At 37.6% G+C, this 23,988-nt stretch overlaps 3 protein-coding genes across 6 annotated transcripts in view; all 3 read right to left on the bottom strand.

Annotated features, from left to right (window-relative positions):
* The window catches only part of LOC138178765 (alcohol dehydrogenase 2), a 319,787-nt gene that overhangs the window by 114,035 nt on the left and 181,764 nt on the right, over positions 1–23,988 (bottom strand). The window lies entirely within an intron of this gene.
* Positions 1–23,988, bottom strand: part of Fas2 (neural cell adhesion molecule fasciclin 2) — a 171,771-nt gene that overhangs the window by 31,163 nt on the left and 116,620 nt on the right. For 3 of the 4 annotated variants that reach the window (XM_069110966.1, XM_069110968.1, XM_069110970.1), the window contains exons 1-2: positions 5,984–6,135; positions 1,761–1,926 (exon numbers count right to left, since the gene is read on the bottom strand). In XM_069110966.1, coding sequence (XP_068967067.1) covers positions 1,761–1,926; positions 5,984–6,074 — 257 coding nt within the window. In that variant the 5' untranslated portion in view covers positions 6,075–6,135. Of the gene's footprint in view, positions 1–1,760; positions 1,927–5,983; positions 6,136–23,988 lie in introns of those variants that run through there. The other variant, XM_069110967.1, reaches the window with a different exon arrangement.
* LOC138178761 (15-hydroxyprostaglandin dehydrogenase [NAD(+)]-like) overlaps positions 1–23,988 on the bottom strand; it is a 154,549-nt gene that overhangs the window by 118,854 nt on the left and 11,707 nt on the right. The window lies entirely within an intron of this gene.

Below are 23,988 nucleotides of genomic sequence, written 5' to 3'. Positions count from 1 at the left end.
AAAGAAAATGGACGTTTTCTAACAATAATTTCGGTGAATGGAAATTCTATCTATATATTGGTGTATATATATTGGTATATGTATATGTAATATTTATTTAAGGGGGACGATTATCGGAGAACAGAGAGGGACTTGGCAATGACACTACGGGGTTACGTGTAAAAGTTTTGAATGGAGTTTTGTATACTCGCCTTTCCATCGGCAAAACGACAAGTCTGTGTGCGAAATAAGTGACAGAAATTCGTTAAATTAGTGCGACGTGTCGATGATGTCTCTATTCGTGTGTTATTCTCACAGAGAAAAAAATGGGAAAAAAATGTGAGTTGCGTTAGTTGGGCGTGTATATTGGGTGAGGTGTAATTTTTTTAAATCTATATCTCTATTTATACATGTTTTTTTATATATTTATTCGTGTATGTTTTCTTATAGTAGCAATTTCAATATGATAAAGATTAAACAAATTTTTGAAGAAGATTAGAAAACTTTATCAACAAAGTATTTTCAGCATTGTATTCAATTGTAAAAAAAATAAAGATATCATGTTAATATTTCTATATGATTATAATTTAGAAAGAACACATTTTTTTACTTTTATCAATTTTCTCACAAAATCTCATACAAAAATAGGAGGAGAAAAACATTTGGTTTTATATATTCGACAGCAATCTTTACGAAAACTCGTAATATTTGAATCTGCATAAATTACACCACATCCATTATACTCTTCTTCCAATTATCTGCTAAAGGCTGCTCTGTTATTGTCGAAAAAAGCTAGGAAGCGTGAACTTCCCTTGCTCGTATATTCTCGTCTGACTTGACAAACGTTTGTTTGCGTTGTAACAACGCTTTCTACCGTTCTTTCTATTTTCCAGCCTCACAACATCCCGCTTGAGTTATGATTGCACGTCAAGCGTCGATGTTTACAGAAGGTCTTAATATTCATTACACCTACGAAATTGCACATAATCCTTTTCAGTTACTTCAGAGAAACGAAGTGGCTTGTATTATATCATTTTAAATAAATATTCCTGTCATATTTTCGTTTAAATTGAACGAATAGCTAGAATTGAGTCTACTTTAAAAAGATACTGAGACTATATTAATTTACCAGTATTTATTTATCAATTCCTTTTAAATTTACTTAAAAATACTTATAAATCGAATTAAAATTCCTCGGAATTGGCTGAATTTCTCTCCGTAGAATTATTTTTCATTCTCGTTATTACTCCAGCAGCTGATTTTTCCTAATTAAACGAACGATAGCTGAAGAAGCAAAATTTAAAAAAGACGTTCTTTCATTTCGTTTCACTCCAATTAAATTCTACGATCTTCACGAGATTAAATTGTATCTGAAAGACAATTTTCTACCGTTACTCTGTTCCTGTCTCGTCCATTCAAACGAAGTAAACGTTTCGAAGCGAATTTAAATCTAGAAATACCAAAAATCTACATCGATTCACCAGTCGCAAAATTCAATCTATTCGCAATACTTAAAACTATCCCCAATTTGAAGCACAATGAAGCTATCTCCAACAGATGTTAAAAGCGCGTAATTTGTTCTCAAAATGTACTCTCGTAAAATCAACCCTCTTAAATTCCCCATAAACTTTCTACAATCGTCGCAATCACCATTATACAAATTATCGCTGTTACAACCCTTTCCAGACGAGAATATACTGCATTGCATATGCATTGGAGCCAACGTATGTTCCAAAAATTAGGTTCTATGTGGATATATTTATAACGTTTATTGTACGTACTTGAGTGATTCGATCACGTGATCCTGGGGGTCGATCCATTGCATGTCCTTGATCAGCTTGGTGTCGTCGACTTTCGGTTTGCACGTCAGGATGATGCTGGAGCCGATTGGCCTCGTCTGTGTATCCCCGCTTGGCATAATCTCCAAGGAAGGTTCTTTCGCGTAAGCTGCAGGCAAAATCGAGACGCGGCCGCTCGTTAGACTGACACAAAATGGATCGTTAACGCGAGGTTTCATTCAAAGGGAAAGACATGGAACTTGTATAATTTTAAGCAGAAAAGGAGCGGGGAATTTCTTGACGCGATCTGAATACGCTGCATTAATCGGCGCCGGGTAATTGCATGTAATCCTATAATAACGACCCGATTACATCTCGTGCCGGGAAATCGGCACCGATTTTTCCAGACACCTTTAAACGCGCTTCGACTAACGCACGCTTGTATCCGCTTGATAATTACATGGTGTTATTTTCGTGGCGATCTGCGTGTTTACGACGCGTTTTCGATATCGTGCCGTGCCTTGGTGTGAAATTGGCTAATTTTGATGAGATAACGAGGCTGAGTTCCGTGGGTGTAACGAAATTTAAAGGGATGGGCTGCAAGTGGGAGAAATTGTTTGCACGTGAAATTTTATATTGAGGCTTATTTGTATTTATATACGTAGTAGCATGTTTATTTATAGTATACGCAATATAAATAACTATCTGAATATAGTTTCTTACTAGTTTTAGTGAGTCAGCGAATCTTATGTTGCTGTCGAGGGAGGAAAATTGATCGATTGTTCGTTTATTATGTGCGATTCGACCGAAAGTTTTCATTTTAAGAAGACCAAGAGAGCTTATGGCCGATATAAATAAATTTCTCGGTGATAGAATCATGACAAAATTATCCATATGGTAAAATAAAATAAAATATAATTATTATATTAAATTCAAATATTACTTGGAAAATAAAATATCTGCCGAAGAGAAGAATTTTACCTTCTAAGGAAATGTTAAGAATATGATTGCTACGTTGCAACGAAAAATATACTTAATTTAAAATCTATGACGATACCACGTGTCTGCAATCTCTTTAGGGATACAAAACGCTTGTTGAAACATATTGCGGTAACTTCTACCATATCTTGAAGCAAACACAGGGAGCAACAGAGGGCGAGAACGGGTAAAAAGTGGTGCAAATTGACACAGAAAAATGTGCGCAAACAGAGAGAATAACGGCGAACACGAAACAAAGAGCAATCACGGGGGTGGAAAAAAATTGTCTGTGGTTTACGACTCTTTTCTAGAATACACCGTACACACATTGTACGGTGAAAAAATGTCGTCCATCAAGTCTGTTTTCTGTAATACCATCTGATGTCACACGACGCATTTCCTTTTTCAAATATTATTTTCGTTCACAAAAGAAGGGACGTTTAACAAATAATTTCCATAACATGTATATACCGATTTCTAATACATGTATATAACATGTAGTACCAACCTATACCATATAAGAATATTAAAAGGAAAAATATATCTTATATTTTAAAATGGATTTTCAATAAATTAAAATGATAAGGTTTATAATGAGATTTTTTGAGTATCTCACAATTTCTTCTGATATTTTAGAATCTCATGATAGTAAAAAGGATTAAACTTGGATGTACATAACCCAGTTTGCCTACGGAGCATGAAGAAATTGTTTGTCTCGACAGTATTCTAAAGTCTGATTCACATTAACGGTTGAATCTAGGATTTTCAGTTTCTTTCAAGTTGATCAAAATCTGAGATTTTACCGAGGCATTCACACTAAACGATCGGAAACAATAAAATCTCGTCGCACTGTCTTTCATTTTATAGTGTTATATCGTCTCTGTTTCGATCCAAAATTTCGTTTTGTCACATATATCACAATATTTCTTGCGACTGAAATCATATATATGGTTTGCTGTAATTTCGTACAGATTCGATTAAACGCTCATCCTCCATATTCCTTCCCCGCTATTGACCGCGGTCTTGATCGCTAGTCACGGCTAACAGGTTTCTATTTGACTTAACCGAATCGCCTATTGTGTGCTCTCATTGGATTACATGTAAGCGATTTTGATCGGTAACTATGACTTAACGTGATCTGAGCGTACCGCCATCGCTAGTGTGAATGAAGCTTTAATTTGCCAGAAGTATATACGCAACCGCAGGCTGACGATAATATCGTACACAAAGTAACGATCGTTTAAACAGGGAAAGGCTTGTACTCGTAAATTTAACAAATTGAAAAATTTTTCATTTTTATCTTGAGTAATAATTACTACGAATTAATAATTATTCGCGGATATTTATAGTTAAATATAACTTAAAACTAATTTTAGTAATTAGTATTGGTAATATAATATTGTAATAATTTTGGTAATTAAATTTGGTATTTTTGGTACAATATAGGTAAAATATTCCGAGTAAAACTATTATTATAATATTTACTACATAGAACGAACTTCTACTCTTTAGTGATATTTACAAAAATATGAAATTTTCCTAATCTACAACCCGAGAATTGCAAACTAAGTTCAGTTGAACTTGGTAGCAGAACATTTTCATTCTTTCCATTAAAGTTCTCCACTTTGTACTATTATAGTGAACGAGAGTTCGCTCTCCAGTACGTCTTCTATTAGATTTATTATTTCAAGAGGTAGAAAAAATACGCGGAAGTAATTCAAGGGAAACAATCGTAGAACAAGTAACATAATACAAAGAGGGAAAGCGGATTACGTGTACCTACAGGGGTTGTAGAAAATTGTCTCTGACTCACGACGTAGTTACACGACATACACTCTTGCCACAGTGCATTATTGTGAGTCATAACTGTTTTCAAGTCGTATACCTCTAATCACAACGATTCGAGTTATTCGTGGCACAGCACCAACGTCCACGAGTTACTCGAACAGGACATGGGATCTACGTGGTTAGGTTTAGGTTAGGGTTAGGTTTAGCTTAGGGTTAGGTTAATCCGGTACCATCCGCCGCCCTTCTCCCAGAGGGTGCCGGGCGTCTGTGAAGTTTTGCCGCACGTAGAAAAAGGGTTAAGTTAGGCTTAGGAACTTCGACATTTCTAGGAATTTAGAAAAAGAAACAAGCTCATGATCGGTTTCCACGAATCCTGACGCCAATATATCTGTTACAATCGACTCCTTTATAGAGGAGATACACGCGTCAAGGTCGACGCATCGTCGATCCATTTCCAAGAGTATTGTATTGCCGATAGTCGGAACCAGAAATGTTATCAGGTTTAGGCTCGATGACTGTTTTGAGCGGTGATACTCTTCAGGATTAGCGCGGTTCTAACAATAAGAGACACTTTCTATTGTCCTTGTCCACCGTAGAGGATCGCGTGTATGGAGCTGATTAGTCGGAAATACTCGGCAGTTCACGATGTCCCATGAGGTACGTGAAAAGCGATAAGCGTTTTCTAGAAAGATCTGACCACGGATTTGGCAAACTGGTGAACTGTCTGGTAGGAGGGCTGACGATGTGTTAAAAAGCTCGACACCTGTGCCGGAGCTTTCGTGAGATCCAGATCGATGAAGATCGACGTGCGTATTATTTAACCAGCTAACTATGGAATTTAGTTTTAGAAATCTCTCGTGGTGTCCCATCGTCGAGTGTTTAACTAAATACAAGCGACGACGATTACACGTGTGTCAAACACACCGAAATAAAGTTTCTGTTCGACGTGTATACTCGTCACATTCAGTTAACTGGTTGATATATCTTCATTGAAATTCGCATTCGCTTCCGAGTGGTTTTAAAGGAAACGATGACACGATATTTAGGTGAAGTTGTTACATATATGCTACTGTAAGATCTGCTCAAAGAAAGTATGAAAGAGACAATCAAGCGTTAATTGTACGTGTTTAGTACCTGCAAAAGTTATAAGGAGATTATATTAATTATAACTAAATTGCGATTATACTAATAACTTCCAAAGTTACTTTGTTAGTCAGCAAAGTATTGAATTATCTACTCGTTTCACCAATTGTAAAATTCTAATAAATTTGGCTACGTTTAAATATCTTGCATTAGAAAACGCGTATAACACGAATGAAATGATAGATTTATAAATAAAGTAGCTATAAAATAAAACCACTGGGGAATAACATTAAATCCGACCAATTGGGTCATCCTTCTCGTTAGTCCATTACTGCAGACGATCTGAATGAATGCAACGGTTGATCCAACCTTCTTACCCAAACGACTGGAAGCACGTGGTGGTGGTGTGGCCCTGAGGACGTATAAGCACAGCACGGAAATGCAGATCGACGTCTCGGCGGCGCCCATCCTCGCGAAGCTTGGCGGATGCCACGAGTGCTTTTACGACGACATACGTGCGTCAACTATGACGCCGGAATGCGGCTGGTTATGCCGGCGTAACACGCAACCATCCTTGGGTGCCCCGCCGGTACGCACAACAGGAAGCCAGAATTAAGCTAATTAATCGTGACGAGCGAAAGTACGGAATTGGTCTAACTAGGAAACGTTCCGAGAGGCATGTGTTCTCCTGTCGCTAGCCGACTAAACCTTTACGCGTGTCTACGGAAGGATCGACAACAATTTGCCAGAGGAATCTTGCAACTTGCGCTAGAAATCTTCCAAGTTGTTTCAAGGAATAAATCTTAGGTTTTTACTTTCACGTAACACTCGTACGGGACTTTTGGATTAGCCGGTGTTAATTTAATAGGCTTGTAATTAAAATTATAGATAGTGCGAGAATACGCTTGGAAAAATATGTGTTAGGTTTGTAGCTTCATACGAGATTTATATAAATTGTTAATTTAACAAGTTATCGATAGAAACCATAGAAATAGCGCGCTAGATGAGAAATAGCGAGATGAATCTTCGAATTTGCTTTGAAAAATGCATGTCTCGTGTAAGATTTACACGACACTTTTACATTAGGTTTAGTTTAACGTGTTACAATGCTGAACATCAAGCCTCTTGCATCACCTGTAACCCAGCAATTGATTTCAATCGTCGATTAAAACTAACCATCTAAAACAACATTGTCCAACGGTTTGAAGCTGTATGAAAAAGCAAGCAAATCCATAAACGCGTAATCCATATGAAATTGACAAAGAAGAACAAGCGCTGTTCCGAACAATTGATTCTCATAACAATCAACAACGTTGGCATAGCAATTCGCCGAAAAAGCCACGGCCATCCGGCTATTTCGCTGCGTGTGATGCGAATTCGCGGCTGACGTAACCGGCGCGCGTTACGAAAATTGAAACTGTGTCAAATGAAACGGCTTGTTAAAAAAAGATGTCGTTCTCGCTTTACAGCATTGTTTGCTCGTGGGACAGCCATTTTGCGGCGAGATATTCGCACATTGAATACCACGGTACGGCAATTAATTCGATGAAAGAGGAACAACAACATCGTTCGCGAGACCAACTGGAAGCGTTTCGTGAGACGAGATGAGGGCAAGCAAGCCAGTCGCACATGTATATAATTTCCGGTCTGTGGTAGGGTCAAGGACGCGGAAATACCGACGTCGGACGCCACTGAAATGGCATCTTCAGAGAGAAACTTCTTTAATTAAGGTGGAAGATGCGTCGAATCGAGACTTGGCCCAGACTCTCGTTATCAAAGTATCGAACTTTCACGACGCGTTTTCGCAAAGTGCTTGGGGGTGGATTAAGGGATGACAAAAATTGGGGGCGTTACGTAGCGGAAGAACGCTTCCGAGATACTTTTTACGGCGTAGTAGATCGATGTTGGACGACTGGCTTGATCCAACGTGAAACATAGCAAGGTTAGTGGAACAAGACTTTTTAGGCGACGGTTTGATAGACTTTTATGGGTTGTGATTGATGTCTGACGCTCTTACTTGTAAATTAGATTATTCTAAATAGCGTTATTTTTATTAGTAGCAAATAGAGATTTCCAGTTCCCGTGTCTATTATGAACTGTCTTGTTCTATAAGTTAGACAATTTCAGAAGACGCACGTTTACTCAAAAAGTCTGTCGGGTTTCATAGGTTGCAGTTTAGAAAGTTCGTGTACAACTTCTTTCTTCTGTCTTACTTCTCTCTGTCTCTGTTTCGTTGTCGTCTTGAAACACAGAAGAATAAAAATTGAAGAGAAGAAGAGATCGGATCGGAAGAATCACGTTGAAAGCTGCCGTAATAAAATAAAAGAAAGCTCCGATAACACACATGAAATACCGAAAAATATATTTTTTAATATTCGATTTTCTATTTCTTATTATTATTTAATGCTACGCGTTTTCAATGGAACAACAGGTTCAAAATATCATAGGGAGAGTTCACGCAAGGCAAGTCAGGTAGTTGACGAGTAAACTAAACGGTACGTAATTCGGGGAACGTTCTCGGGCTTACGAGAAGGATGATTCAAACGGAAAGTCCAATTTTCGGTCTTATGGTCTTCTCGTTTCGCGATAAGAAGTTCAGCGATCGACGAAGAGGGAGAGACAGATTTTGGCTTCGAAACAAGGATTACGAACCCCGTGAGAGGGAAATAGCCTGGTTCGAGACAGCTTATTTGTTGAAGTCGTTTAGGGAAACAACGGCACATGGTCGTGATAAGGTTGGCGAATTCATCATTTCCGGATCGCTTAGTCAAAAGGAGGAGTAGTAAAACGCGTGACACAAAGGGAGAGAAAATGGAAAGGATCCCGTCTTCTTACATAGTTGGTACACGCCTTTAGGCATGACTAATAAGATGCTGGAAGAGCAGACGTTCGATTATATAAATGAGATGCTCGTGGTAATGATCGCTCCGGATGCTTGCCTACCTCCGAATGGCCATTATCGTTGCTCCATTATCTCGTGATTTAACGAAATTTCCGGTTGGAACTACGGCGAGACTTGATGAGTTTCGCTATAAACGATATCAATTATCGTTAAATCTTAATTGTTTGTATAAGGAATCAGGATTTTCTGTTCGAGTTCAGATATAGCTAATCCGTTCTGTAGGTGCAGTTTAGTAATATAAATACGAGTTGTACAGGAGCAGAAAATTGTATTTACGTGTTTGGAATCGCAAGACACGAAGAAGAGATTGTATTTATTTTTCTTAATTGAAAATACATACAGCCGATTCATTATCTAGGTTCAATTATTTTGTTTCTCTTGTTTCTCTAAATATCTAAAATTGCATAAACATTTACAGTTTAGATATGACGATCGATATATTTGAAATACTTCAGACAGCGACAACGATATAAATTTAATTGAAAAAGCAAATAAAACAGAGCATGTATGCGTAATAAAATAAAATATGTGAATAATGCATACATTGAATTTAAAAGTTGCCACCTTATATAGAACAGAAAATGTGACTTACCATATTTGTATGCAAAAATGATCGATACTGTTCGATTATTTTTCTCTCTTAACGATACTTAAATATCCAGGCCATAAATAGAATAACGAAAAAAATCACAGATCCACCACTTCCATAACCATTTTTAATTCTCCCACTTTGTTTTCTGTCGATGTATCACACACCATTAATATCTCGCCGTAGCAGCAATATTTCGTTGGTCACAATGGACGTCGTCGGCCCCAAAAACTGCGCCATAATTTATGACTCTGCGAAACACGTCGACTATTACGTCATATAACAGGCCAACGGAAGATAGCTGGGGAAACCGCCCACTCATCGTAGCGCCCTCGATCATTATGATGTTATACGAAACTCATTCGACGACCATTCAACGACTATCGTACACAAAGCTATCCAAAAAATCCACTCTTATGCATCCATTGATCGTTTTACAAATTCGTCTGATTCATCCCGATATCATTCGTAAACCTACCCAGCGTGTATTTACAATAGGACGTCGTTGTCTGACCCTCGAAGCCCCTGAATTCGTCGTCTCTGACGAAGCACGACGTCCATCCGCCTTGGTCCGTGCAATTCCCTTCGAAGTTTTCGCGAAGAAATCCGGTAATTGGCCCGGGGCTTCATCAGAATCGTCTTCGAGGGTAAGAGAACGACCCTGAGAATCAGTCAGGGGTCGGAAAAGAAGGTACACGAAAATGGACCAGAAAGCAGCGTGACAGATGGATATGGTTGGCGATGAGAAGGAAAGAGAGAGAAATATAAGGTAAGAAGGTTTGCGAAAGAGGGAGATTAAAGGAAGAGGAAAGGGGAGTAGGGAGGGGAGAATGTTTAAGGGTCAGGAAGAAAGGAAGAGAAGGTGAAGTAAGCTCAGAAGAGAAAGGAAAGTAGATCAAGGTCTGTGTCAGAGAAAGGTAGACATTTTTCTTCGAATGAAAATTGATATCCAGAGGAAGGTGACTCGAGGCGGAAGATGCGTATGAAAAATAAAAAGAAAACAAGGAAGGTGAAAGAGAGAAAGATGATGGGACAAACTCAGGGAATAGAAAGGATGAGAATAAAAATGAACCAAGAAGGTTTATGCCGCAGAGAGTGAAGCCAAAAAAGGTTATGTTAAAAGAACATGGAGAATAAATTGAAAGAAGGGGAACAACTGAGGGATAAGGAAGATCAGAAAAGGGAAAAAAGTGAAACCTAACCCAAATCAAGAAGCGATACGCCAGAAAAAGATAAAGGAACGAGGTCAAATAGAGAGAACCATAAGAAGATAGAAACAGAGAGACGACACCACCCTCTTAGGACATCTTATTTACGTTAGTTAGGGTTTGTTGGCATAGTCACCCGAGGGGCCATTCAATGAACCCACCACCCTCTCTATTCCCAAATGCATCCACGTACATGTACGTATATTCCAAGATTTCCTCTCCATCTAGTTCTAGCTGCCTGTTACCTTCACCCACGCGTCAAACACCCTCTGTGCGTCTCCTACCAACCTATCAACCGAATGGACGTGTAGCCCAGGAAACTACTACCTTAGAACCCAGCTAACCCAGCTTCGTTACTTACGCCGGCACCCTGTACGCGCGACGCAACGGGAGTTAGAGCCGAGTAAACTCGGCGACATGTCACACGAGCTGGAAGAATTCGATCTGCCGAGGGTCTGGAAACAGAGGGTGACCGAATTGGAAGAGGAGGGAGGATTTGATCAAATTCTGATATCGAATTGGCCGGGTAAGGGTGAAAAACGAGAGAGAGAGAGAGGGGGGAGGGGGGAAGGAGGGAGAGAATCCTCGTGAGGGTTTACGAAATTTTCGGAGCTAGCTACTTCGCGCAAACTTGTCAGACCAAGTTGCCAAGATTCTGCCCGGAAGTTGCGTTTACTATCGGCGATTGTTAGTTTTGATCCGGATGGAGCGTGGAAATGGACCGTGTATTGTGTGTAAAGTTCTGATGGAGGAAAAGGGAGATAGGGAGAAACGCGCGATGGAAACTCGAGATTTGAGAAACGCGAGAACCTTGAAATCCAAAATTATACTCGTCGCGCGATTGGAAATTCGTCTCCCTACTGGCGCGTTGCAACGAGTCCGAGTTTCGAACTTCACAAAGTTTATTTGTCAGTCGAATATCGTTGCCTGTTTATCGACATTGGACACCCTTGTACACTTTTATATCGGCAAACCTCTATGTCTCTCTATGCTTCTTTGAATTTTTATTTGATTTTCAATTTATTTTGTTCACTCTTTGGTGACTATTTTTATTTACGAACGAAGAGTGGTTTGGAAAATGTTGAGTTAACTACTTGACACGTTCATACCGTGAGAATCTAAATGTACATCTTCAAGGCACGAAATTTATTCAAGGTCTTTTACACATATGTTACGTAAATTGAAAATTCATTAAAAATTGATTACATTGATAAAAATATACGCAAGGGAATACAACCTCATTTTTGTAACGTATATTCGCTTTAACTTTCCCTGCACGTTGCTATACATATTAGATTATTTGGAAAATTCGTAGAAAAAATCAGAAAAGATTTAACCAGGATGAATTTTTTCTTGAAAAAATTGTCCATTTTTTTCGATAATATTTTGCGTAGCTTTTATAGGCTTGTATTCCTTTTTTCTTAATATATAATATATTATTCGTAAATTCCCTCGATAAGTGCCATAAAATATCAAATCAAACTGCTTGACAATATATTTAAATATCGAATACATCTCGGAAGCAAAAAATTGAAAAAGGAATTGAAAAAGCTGTAGTTTAAATAAAAGGTAATACGTACATGTAAATTACATGAAAACGGGATAATCGCGTTTATAATGATCGTGACAATCCTTTAATGTTAACGTTGTGTTTTGCATTTTCGCCCTTAATGTTAAAATGAAAATGCGTGCCGATCGTGAATTTCGTTTCGATTTAATTCATTTTGACCGACGCTGAACGAGAGAGAAACAAATTGGTACCGGAATCGGTGAAATAAAATACGGTTCAGTTATTTCCTTTTTGCATATCGGAACGTGCAATGCTACCGACTACCGGAATTAATTGAACAGTCAGGCGCGCTACATGGAATTTTTTACCAAAGGAAATCGCGTTGTTCACCAGCTATATTGTTACATTGTAACGAATACACAGGAAATATCGAAATGCCTCCAGTTTAACTTTTAACGAAATTAATATTTGAGATATCGACAACCTGTCTTCCCGTAATCGACTAATTTTCTTCCCTTAATACACGCTAATAAGCCGATCAATTAATTGTAATATGAGCTGACAACCTTTCAATGAAAGAGTTTCACCATCGTTCATCTCGTACAGCACAATTTTCACCAATTCTTTAATTAGAATTAGTCGAACGATTTTACGAGATTCATAGTTTTCAAATATTTATAGAATCGTAGATTTCCTGTATATTGAAAATTCACGTGTTTTACGGGCAACGGTTAATCTCTAAAAGAAGTCGAAATCCTTTTCGTTCCGTAGTGAAACGCGTAAAGCACGAATTAAGACGTTATTTATTTTTAAGTTAAAATTTAGAAAAAGTCGTCTATGAATTACTACGTATAACGATGCATAACTCAATTTATAATTGTAGTAAATTATGTATTAAATAACTGCATAAACATAGACAACTCATACTTAAGTTACCCAAAATTATCAATTTAGTACAATAACCATAAACTGTCTATAAACAAGTAAAACAACCCTTAACGACATATAAAGAAATTACCCAAAATTATCAATTTAATACAATAACCATGAAAAGTCCATAAACAAATAAAACAACCCTTAACGACACATAAATAAACAAACTGCAAATGAAATCCATTCCATACCCTCGAACGATACATCTCACACGTCATTTCCCACGAATCGTATCTCAAAAGAACTTTCCATCTTCTCCATCTGCTGACACACACGATTTGGAGTATCTTGGAATCGCGCACTCGAGCGCATCCCCATAATCGAGTTCCCTACTGTATTTAAATCGATCGTCTTCGTCTGGGAACAAAGGATTTCTCAAAAGAGGACGGGGGAAGGAGGAGGGGAGGGGTGATGTTACGTCGTTTTCGCGAGGTCAAAGGAATCGTAGACGGAAGATTGGATTCGAAACCGATACGTCGAATAGATACGAAAGAGGGTTGGAGATCTGGACGCTTGCACCCCCTTCCATCTTCCAGTTCCGAAAGTTTCTCGATTAACCCCCGCGAATTCGATGGCTGGGTCATTTTTGACTCAGTCGACTTAAATATACTCGTATATTAGTGTAGGATTTTTATTACAATTAGTTTATTTACAATAAATGGATTAAACAGATGTTGATTAAACAGGAAACGATGGTTGTTTAACTTGGACTAATCACAATAACGTATTATAATTAAGACAATTAGATAGTTAATTAGCAGGTCTCTTCATCAAGGATCCAACGCTCTCTCGACAACACTAGCAATACTCTCCGACTTCTCAACTCACAATGACTGTTAATTCGTTTTTGTCCCTTAGCAACCCCTTGTCTTTTGTCTTAGCCTCGTGTGTTTTATCTTAGCCCCACCATACACATGTTGCGCAACCGCCTGTTTATAATTCGCCCGACACCCCCCAGGTTCCTTGTCCACGATACTACATTAGGATGGCGGGATAGGAACTAGGCGATTATCTTCTAATAGTGAAACATGTTTATACCGTTGCACATTAAGCACGGAATAGTTAATTTTAGGGCCAATTTAAGATAAATATGTTTCACTAAAATTTGTCGTATTTAACATTCCATTTACTCGTGACATTAATATTCTAATCGGATTTTTATGCATTTCTAAAAAATTTAAAGACACGTAAGATAATATGCGATATATAAAATATTCAAAGCAGAATATTCGTTGTCGTATTTTATAAAGCTGCTATCAAAATTCTTTGTTTTACTTATATTTATAAAAATATGATATCATATAAGAATCCATGGTTTATCAAATAGTTCTTACTTTTATTATTCTTACTTTTATTATAACGTGTAAAATTAATTTTCTCAAGAAGCGGGGGATCATATTCCATATTTTCCATATATTCTTTCACTTACAATTACTCTCTCGCTAATTATACCATAATTACTGACACTCTATGTATAACTTATGGTAATGGTTTATGAACGAAAAAATTAGACAAGATTGCTTATAACAACAGTTTATGAACAACAAATAGATAAGATTCGGTCTATCGGTATGTATCGATCTTGATCAAATTGGTGTCTCGAAAGTTCGTCGATTATGTCGCGGCCAGGGATCGTTTCGTTGTAATCTGGTCGACAAACTCTTGCGATTAAGTAGCTCGATATAACGTGACGGGATAATGAAGTGGTCGAAGGGTTGTGGCCGGTTCCATAAACCGAAATTACACGCGCTAATGCGAACGGAGTATAGGGTAGTGGTTTTCCAAGCCGACGAAACTTCGAACAGCGCGAGTGCACGCGGATTATCCGCCTGTGCATGCTTCGTTGACCGGAGAAAGGTGTTCCGTTATTAATAGCAATTAAGCAAATGGAGCCTGGCTCTTGGAATTTCATTAGATTGGGTTGCAACCGTGGCCGGAGGGTGCATGAATTTCTCGTTAGATGTATATAGGTGTGAATGACAAGTGGTTGATGGACCTGTAACTTCGAGATGGAGCTTCGATTCCGGGTAAGACGAGTATGTGAGCGGTTGATGAAACACGTACCATCGTTTTAGTGGATGTAAGGTAGTGTTTGGATTGTTGCAGGTTTAATGAGCCATGTAGGAGAATTAATCGTTTCATTGGACTTTATAGGAGGGCTATCGAGGGTGGGATTGCCTTTTGAGAAAGTGCTGAGAGTTTTAATCGAAGAGTATTAATCGAATACCACAAGACGAGGCTTATGTTTCGGGAAAAATTAGAAAGAATAATAAAGAGGGATCACGTGACAAGTAATTAATGTCAAATACTCTGGATTATTTTGAGTAAATTTTAATATCCACTAATTTCATAGAATTCAATCAATTATTCTAACTTAAAACAGTCTTATTTGCATGAAGTACATTTACGTTTTCCATAACATTATTTTATTTCCGTTATATCATACCATAATCGTGTAAATTAATTAAATGTATTTAAATACTATATAATTGTAATTTAAATATATTTTTTAGATTATTAAGATTATTTTAAAGCGTTTAATATTTTGTGCGACTTCCTCTCGCTGTGTCGACAGCAAGCGCTTCCGAGAAAGCTCTTGAATAATTGTTTAGTAAACTCGCTTTATGCTTTATTCATATTTCGCTATTTCAAAAATTTCATTTCCGTGCCTCCTGACATTACGGCGACTGTCCCATGACATTTGCATCGAATCTTTATTTATCGTAGTATCTTTTAAAAATCGTGAACCAGGAAAGAATTACAAGCAAAAAGAAAGAAAGCAGTACATTTAATTACCATTACGAAATGAATAACCCAGCAAAATGCAACTTTTGTATAGCGTAAGGTGTAAGAAAATTAGGAAATTAGAAAAAAGGAAAATGCAAAGGAAGTCATCAATACTATAATCAAAGTACAATTTAGATAGAGACTCTACGTGATAATGTACGAAGGTGCCAAAAATATGCTTCAATTATCATTATGAAACCAATAATTTAGAATGCAGATAGTAAAAACTAAAGCTTCCACATAATTTAAGAAAGAAAGGAAAGAAAATTTCCTAAATTTGAAGCATGTAGAAATGCGAGAAGGTTAGCAACACTGTACAGATATTTACGGCATGTACAAAACATTCGGAAATATCAAGTTTGAGAGAAAGCTACTATAAATCGTTGACGTTTTACCATGCGAACCGCGTTAGTCGTAGTTTGTTTGCGAGTTTTAGGTAAAAGTAAGGAAGCCGTGAAGTGAGGGATGATGGGAAGTGAGTTCCGTATGAACATTTGGCACGTGGCTCGGCGAAGCCACCAGAAACAAGCAATTTGACTACAAGGCTTCCGTCTAAAACGGGCTTTCCGAGTGCCTCTAAAATAGGATATCTCTATGTAGAAACGAAGTTTACACGACAGCGACCACGTGAAGTAATGAGCTTCAACTTTCTGACGAAATAGCGAGGCAAATTTTAATGAAAAATTCATCTCTTCGTTGTGTTTGCAAATTATAAATAAATATTTAAATAAATAAAAAAGATAATTTCTACCTGTTGCCGTTAAAATTCCTATCTAACATACGTCGAAAAGAAAAGGGGAAAAGGATCTGGACACTAACAAAAAGTCCAACGTGTTCTAAAACAACCGAAGCATCTGTCTTGCAACGTTGACGTTTTTCTTCGCCATCGACTTTCTCGATGATTCACAATGTTCTTCTTCCACGCTCGTTTAACTTTGATCCGCGGGAAAACGCGTGCGGAAAGGACGGAAAGGACCACGGAGAAAGAACCAGTAAAAGTCTTCCTGTGTAGCATTTAATTAGAAACGGCTTATCTCTCCGAACAAGAACGTACTAGCACGTTCTAGAGAGAAAGAAGTTTTTATCGGGGTCTTTCCACAGTGTGCCTTTCAGCCATGACATGCAGTGGAGTTTAGAAGGCTGCCTTGTTACCTTTCTGTAGGCGTGTGCTTTGATCGAGGGAACGTTTCCATTCGAACGATCCCTGCACAGGTTTCTACGTTTCGGCACGATTTAATCGTCGTCCGATCGTACGAGTCTGTTTTGACAACTGGGTCTTCGAGATCGAATTTCGAAACGTTGCTTCAAAATAAAATACACATGCATTTTGCTTTAATTAGTTTTTACACTCGCAACCTTTCTTCACTATCGGAGAAATTAAATTGCAGTATTCGATCTTGCTCTGAAAAGCTTTCGATTATTTTTAGAATTAGAAAAATATGTGTATTTAATGGCATTTTGGATATCTTTTACCGGATTGCATGCTTCTTTTTTTCGTTCAAAATTTCCTAACGCTTACCATCCTTCGAGAAAGGTATTAACTTAGGGTGATTTTATTTCACGATTTTTGGAAGCATTCTTCATATTATGAAACGTACTTGCGAAAAATTAGACATCTTTTTACCGAAATAAAGGTAAAATAAAATGATATTTAAATCTGGAATAAAGGAAAAATTATGTTGTATTAAAAATGAAAAACCAGTACAGCAAAGATTTCGACAGATCTGGGTTAATACTCGCGTAGGTATGTTTTAAAATAATTAAAATACGCTGAAGCTTCGTTCCTCTCAAAATTGGCAAATCTTTTAACGAAGAAGCGTGAAGATTTTTTTAGGAAATAGATCGCAAAATATTAGAAAGATTATAACAGGATTAAATGTATATCAAGTGGTTAATACATTATTTCGTTGAATTTTTCTAAGAAATAAGATAACTGTGTCATAAGTTAGATTATGGTATCAGTAATAGCACAAGCACATAGTCTGCAATTGTTTCTTTGCTATAACTTATTCACTTGCGATTCAAAATTGATTTAAAACGTTTTGGTTGAACGAATAAAATAGAATATATATAGGTCGACAGATGATATTACTAATTTTCTACAATTTCCACAATTCTGAATTTAGAAGATGATGAATAATAAATATAATTATTACAGATTAATAGACATATATAAATTTTCGCTAGAACTCCTTGCTCATTCATGATCTGCAATGTGCTGGTTACGAATGTCTTCGATGAAAAGATAAATTAAAGCTATCGATCCGCAGATAACATAATCAATTTAACCGATTGATGGATAATATGATAGCTGCAATCTCGTATAGTAGCATTCCATTTATTTGAAACCGCTGTGGAGTAAATACTTGGCATAACTGAAGTTTATGTCAACTGTATTTTTCATTTGAACAATAGGATTTCACGTTACCATAAGCGAATTCGATCGATGAGAGTGCTACCAAAAATTAATTTAATCTGACACTGAAGCTAAAGTTTCAATAAAGTTTTAATGAACGAACTTTCAATTAATTCCATTCCGATTTAATGGAATTCAAATAATTGCGGGTTTCAATCAATATAGTTGCAATTAATAGAGTTCCAATTTAATTAAATCTTAATAAATAAAACTTCAATAAATGAAATTTCAATTAATAGAGTTCCAATTAATAGGCTTCCAATTAATAGGGTTCCAATTAATAGGTCTCCAATCAAATACAGTTCCAATGAATGGAGTTCGAATTTAATCAAGTTCCAATAAACGGAGTTCGAATTAATGGAGTTCCGTCCAGGACTTCCAATCGATAGATTTCCAGTAATTGCAATTCAGATAAATAAGCCTATGTCCAAATCTACATAACTGCGCTTATATCCAAATTTTACACTAATTCCATTATCTTAAATTAGTTTCCATAATTAATCCAATAAATTTCCATAATTGCTTGCTTAAATCGCTATCTACATACCTAAAAAGTCTACTGTATTACTTAATTCTACCGACGTCGCGTTTCGACTATTAAAATTTTAATAATAAGACGGCCTAGCGAATTGTACGCAATGTTTCTTCGACGAGGCTGCGAATTCATCGTACAGTCGAAGGGACGGTGGTTCATCGTTTGAGGAATGCGATAGCGGGGTGTTCATGAACGTCTGGCTGTGTCCGCCGGGTTAAATTGAGAATTCCATTGAGCAGGGGCGATGCAAACAAGCGTATCAAAATACACGGTATATATGTACACGGTAAGCACATTCGTAAGATACATCCGGAGGGATAGAGAGTAAGAGATTCGATATTGTTATTAAAACGCGAGCTGCCAGCGTTATGAACTTGGAGTGCGAGTGTCGGGAGTTCGCTGAAAGGGGAATATAATTATTCGCGGAAATATGCGAAATGTATAGAACTATCCCAGCTTTTATAACATACGCTAGCTGCGGAAATAGTTGTTCAATAATGGAGAATTTACTTCAGATTTTCTATTTAATATTCGTACATCCATAAATTCACTTATTATATCGATTTATGGTTCTTGTTAAAATTTATAATTACCTAGCAGTTGAAACGATTCATTAGAATGAAAATTACATGGAAATTTGTAAAAATTGATGATTTCATAAAGTTGTTGTGGCTTCATAATGAGCCTAAGGAGATTAACCACGTGCTATATGACTCACGGAACCTGTTTAGGTTGTAATGGAGTGTACGATTTCCTCTCATAGAGACAGAGACTTTTTTCTTCTAGAACGATTATCGAATCAGATTTCTTACACGTTTTAAACGAACAATCTAACGTAAAAACGTGATTTATGAAGCGTCGTTTCTTTTTTACCACCATTTTTAATTACCACGAGAGTGTAATTATTGCTTCATTTTCATTAATAAAGATCGTCAAAGATATTAAAATCTATACTTGTTATAATATCGAATTGAACATCATCGAAGAAATTCATTATCATATATTTCATATTCAATTCTACAGCCTTCGTCTACAATGTTCGAAATAATTAAACAGCTTTACGTTCAAATTACACCGTCTGGAATTACTAATCAACAGACTGTTGAATTACAGCTATCATTTAGCGTTTTTTAATTTCGAAACCTTTAATGTCGATATCACCCAAGCTATTACACAATAAATTTTTCCTCTTTTCGAGACATCCGATATCCTACATCGTTCGAATGTCACTCAACGCGTGTTTCATTTAACGCATGTTTAATTTCCAAACCTTCAATCTCCCGTATCGCTACTGTAACAGTTTTCAAAAAACACTGTAAATCCACGTTTCGAATAATTCTTCGACTCTCGCCCATCTCACCTATGCCAGGCTATACCTTGAAAAACTAAAAAAGAACCGGAAGGCACGTGTTTAGCTACAAAACCAAATAAAAGCACAGGTTTTGTTCGCCTCCCAACTTTCTTCCTTTTTCTCGCCTATTTATTTCTTTTCTTTTTTTTTTTACAAAATGAAAGCGCCCTCGTTGGAATTGTAGCGTAAATACGTGGGAAACTAATTGCAACGTCTGAATGCAGGGACAATGGGAACATTTAAGCCGCGCTTCACCCGCGCGCAGTAAGTTCCGGAGCTGAACACGGATGAAATTCCAAACTGTCTCCCGTAAGCCACACTTCCGTTTGAATATGATCCGTTGTCGTCGGTGCTCTCCTCTGTGCTCCATCGAAACCACCGGATATCGATTAAGCTACATTTCCATAGTTTCTCGACTAATTTTACCCACCGGTACACGCTTAGGCGCCTGCGATTGTTTCGAGCGATTTCGCGTTCTATCTACGTTCATTGTACAATGTACACGTCTTGCAACTCCACGCTCGAATTACGTGCACGGAAGTTGTCAAAGACTGTCTTTGTGCGGCCTGCGACCGTTTATGGAGAACATCCGGTTTAAACGAAAGTGTTTCAACATTCTCTACAACTTCGGCACGCTTGTGAAAAGCAGGAAATGCGACTTGTACTTTTTCATTGTATTTATATGAACTACACACAGCCTCATTTTATCGATAAAATTTGGAATTTTGTTACTTTTACTCCTTTTCCCTCCTCGTTCCCCAATGACTTCAACCCAAACATCCGCAAACCTCTTAACCTTTTATTTAGAATCAGTAAAATGCAGTGAAATTTGCATAGGAAAATCAAACGTCCGAATGCTCTAAAAGGACTTTATACTTTCACGACGAACACGAGCGAACGTGTCAAGAGATTAGATCGAACATCTAGAAGAATCGAAGAGGCACTTTTCCAGCGTTTCAGAGCATTCGTCGTATGGTTTGCGATTCGGTGAGCAATCGCCAAACGGTGAACGAATGCTCGTTTACACTTCCATTTTATCAAATTTTAGTAGAGCGGGGCACGCGCGACCATTCGCTTATTTGGTCTACTGCAGACACATTAAAATACACACCTGAGGCGAAATAAAAGGAAGTTGAAATTAAAATAAGCCCGTCTCACGCGAAACAGGATACCCGTTTGCACCATAAAGCATGATAAAAAAGAAAAATGAGTGTTGGGAAAATTCGTATGAAGCTTGATATTCAGCGAAGTATTCGTGCACAGCACGAACAAACGAGGCGTACAACACGTATTTAGTCGGCATCCTCTGCATTATTCGGTCTGTTCGAGGCTGGTTTTCCACGGCACCAAAAAGCCGCGAACTCAAACGGCTCGAGCTGATTGCCAATTTCGTCGAACATATTTTTCCCGGCCACGTTTCGTTTATCATCCCCCGGGCTCGTTCTCCACCGTGTTTTTCCCCACCCTTCCATAGCACGGATACGCCTCGCGGGAGAGATCCATTATAAACCGGCGAAAAAAAGCGCGGCTTGCTAAATATAATGCCACCGCCCCCGGTCCAGCGAGACGCATCGTCAAAAACAAATCCGAAAATGGATCCCCGCGACCGTGAACTCACTGTTTTTCCCTCGGCCAGCGAGCCACTGCGTTAAAAAACAAACGCAGCCAACGATCTCTGTTCATTCTGTTCGTGTTTGCAACATGAATTTTGGTCACTACACGACAAAGTTACTTGTGGCTTACTATGGATATTATTCAGACGTATTAAATTTCTCGACAATCTGACGGTGTTGCGGGAAATGGCATTGATACAGAATTTTGAGGCAATTGTCGGTTTACTGGGATTTTAGATTAGATTAGGAATATGGTGCAGGGGGTTTCTTAATAGTAGTTAGTAGTAGAGAAGTATTCGTAGTAATTTGCAGAAAGTTAATGAGTAGACTGTGTTTGTGCAAATTAATAAGTTCGTAAATGTAATTAAAGAAGCGAAGAACCTAAACAGAAATTTGTCATACAGTAAGTATTCTAAGCAGCAACTATTCTTCTCGCATGTTATTATTTTAACTTTCATGTAAAAGCTGTACAACCAGAAAGTAATTTAATTAATTTCATTCCTCGATAAATTCAAATACACGTATCTTTGCGGTTTTTTCAAATTCTTTACAACCTTTTCGAAGATGTGTGTCCGAATGAAAATCGAACGAACTTATTTAACGACTCACTTTCCAGCACATTAAATATTTTGTATATCTTCGCATCTTACGTGCATTCTGTACATTTTTACACTTTTAAATTTCCCATAAACGCGATACTTTGGTTTGTTCTTGTTTCGATGTTTCAAAATGGTTACTATTAGTATAGCAATACGGTCGTAAAGGAACTACCCAAGTGCCTATTACTCGACACTGTAAATTAAACACATACAAAGTGATTTCCTAAGTTCAAGAGCAATTCTGAGTTTCTATTGTAGTTATTGTCGTTGGAAAAGATCGACCGCCGCTATTCTGCCTAGAATTTCTCACATAAATCGAAGTTCGAGTTTCCAGAGTTCGAAGTTAAGTTTAAAGGAACGATAGCAAGTTCAAAATTACAAAGTGAATAGTGACAAGTATCTGTTTAGTTTTGAAAAGATAGCTCGTGGGATGGAATCGACTTCCGACTTTAGAAGTCCGATAATTTTGTTATATAAACGTGGCGAAAGTTGGAAAGTTATTGTTAATGCATTAAAAGTACGTTAAAAGTATGCGGGACCGCTGTCTATTCAACCATTGAACGAGAACGTTTTATTGGAAATTGAAGACGCATTTTATCGGCGATCGTTACGGCGATGAAAACGGCACTCAAAGCTCAGGGTTGAGAGCAGTTTCTGAAATATCCTGGGAACTAGAGGTTGTAAGAGAACGCAACTTTTCTTTTGTATTGTATATTTTACAACAGCAAATACCATAATACCTGCTTTTTCGTATCCTACACACACGTATATATATATTATACGTATAAATAGAGGATACTTACGGCTAGTTGTATATGTATATAAGTATAATGTCTACATTATACGTACAATATACTATAATATATGTATACACATATATACACATATTAGAATATATGGATAGATATTATATACATGGCCGTAAATATCAGAGCAGCTATAAGTTACATTCATTGGAAAACTCGAATAAATTTTATCTTACTTTGCTGTCTTGTACTATAAAGCACACGTGACGCGAATAAAATAATATGTTTCTAATAAAATAATAATAAAATAAAATTTGTAGAATATAACAGCTGTAAGAAGCATTATCGATTTGTATTACGTATGAGCAAGTATTGCAATGGCCGCTAATATGCATACGCGTATAATATAAATGTACACACATATTATAGATGAAAGAAAGTAGAAACAGCCCTTTCATAATCCAATTATGCATTTAAATTTTCCTTTACCATTTCCCCATTTATATCGTTATGTACGTGTACGAGACGTACGAGCTAAAAAGAACGGTCTGAGACGAAGTCACGATAATGCCTCTCCCCTTTTCTCTCCACCTTTAAGCACTACACACAATTACGCGGAGAGCGAGAAATCCTTGAAAAGAAAAACGCCTTTGCCGTATGATCATCCTCCTCTCCCTGGCCTCCCCCTTATGACGAATCGATGAAATGAGCACACACAGCACACGCTCTACCGTCCCTAAAAGGCGGCGCCTTCAAAGCGGTAAGACTCGTTAAAGGCGAATCTCTTCTCTGCTTCTTTTTTTCCTTTTTCCAGCCTCGCTCTGTCGCTACTCTCGTTACGCGTCGTGCACGTGCTACACACGACCGTGTCGGTGAGCATAAGTCGGTGAAAATAAGGGGGAAGGGGGCAAAAAAAAAAAAAAAGAAGAAAGAAAGGAGGAGGAAGAAAGAGTTGGTGGGCGGATGATTGGAAAGAAAGAGGGCTCGCGATACTGAAATTATGGGGTTCTGGCGAGGGGTTAATAGGTTGCCGGGAACTGGGTATTCCGTGATAATGGGGTAGTTTGCTGGAAGACGCGGATGTAGAGGAAGTTGCATCAGATTGTCGCTATTGTCGAAGAAAATTGGATGCATTAGAGAAAACTTGCGAGCATCTTGGGGAAATTGGGGGTTCTGATTAAATGGAAATTTTT

This window comes from Bombus flavifrons, chromosome 4 (genome assembly GCF_040668555.2).
Source record: "Bombus flavifrons isolate JBK064 chromosome 4, iyBomFlav1_principal, whole genome shotgun sequence".
In the NCBI taxonomy this organism is placed as follows: domain Eukaryota; kingdom Metazoa; phylum Arthropoda; class Insecta; order Hymenoptera; family Apidae; genus Bombus; species Bombus flavifrons.
The sequence above is the reverse complement of the archived record's forward strand: the minus strand, read 5'-3'. Positions and strand labels throughout refer to the sequence as shown.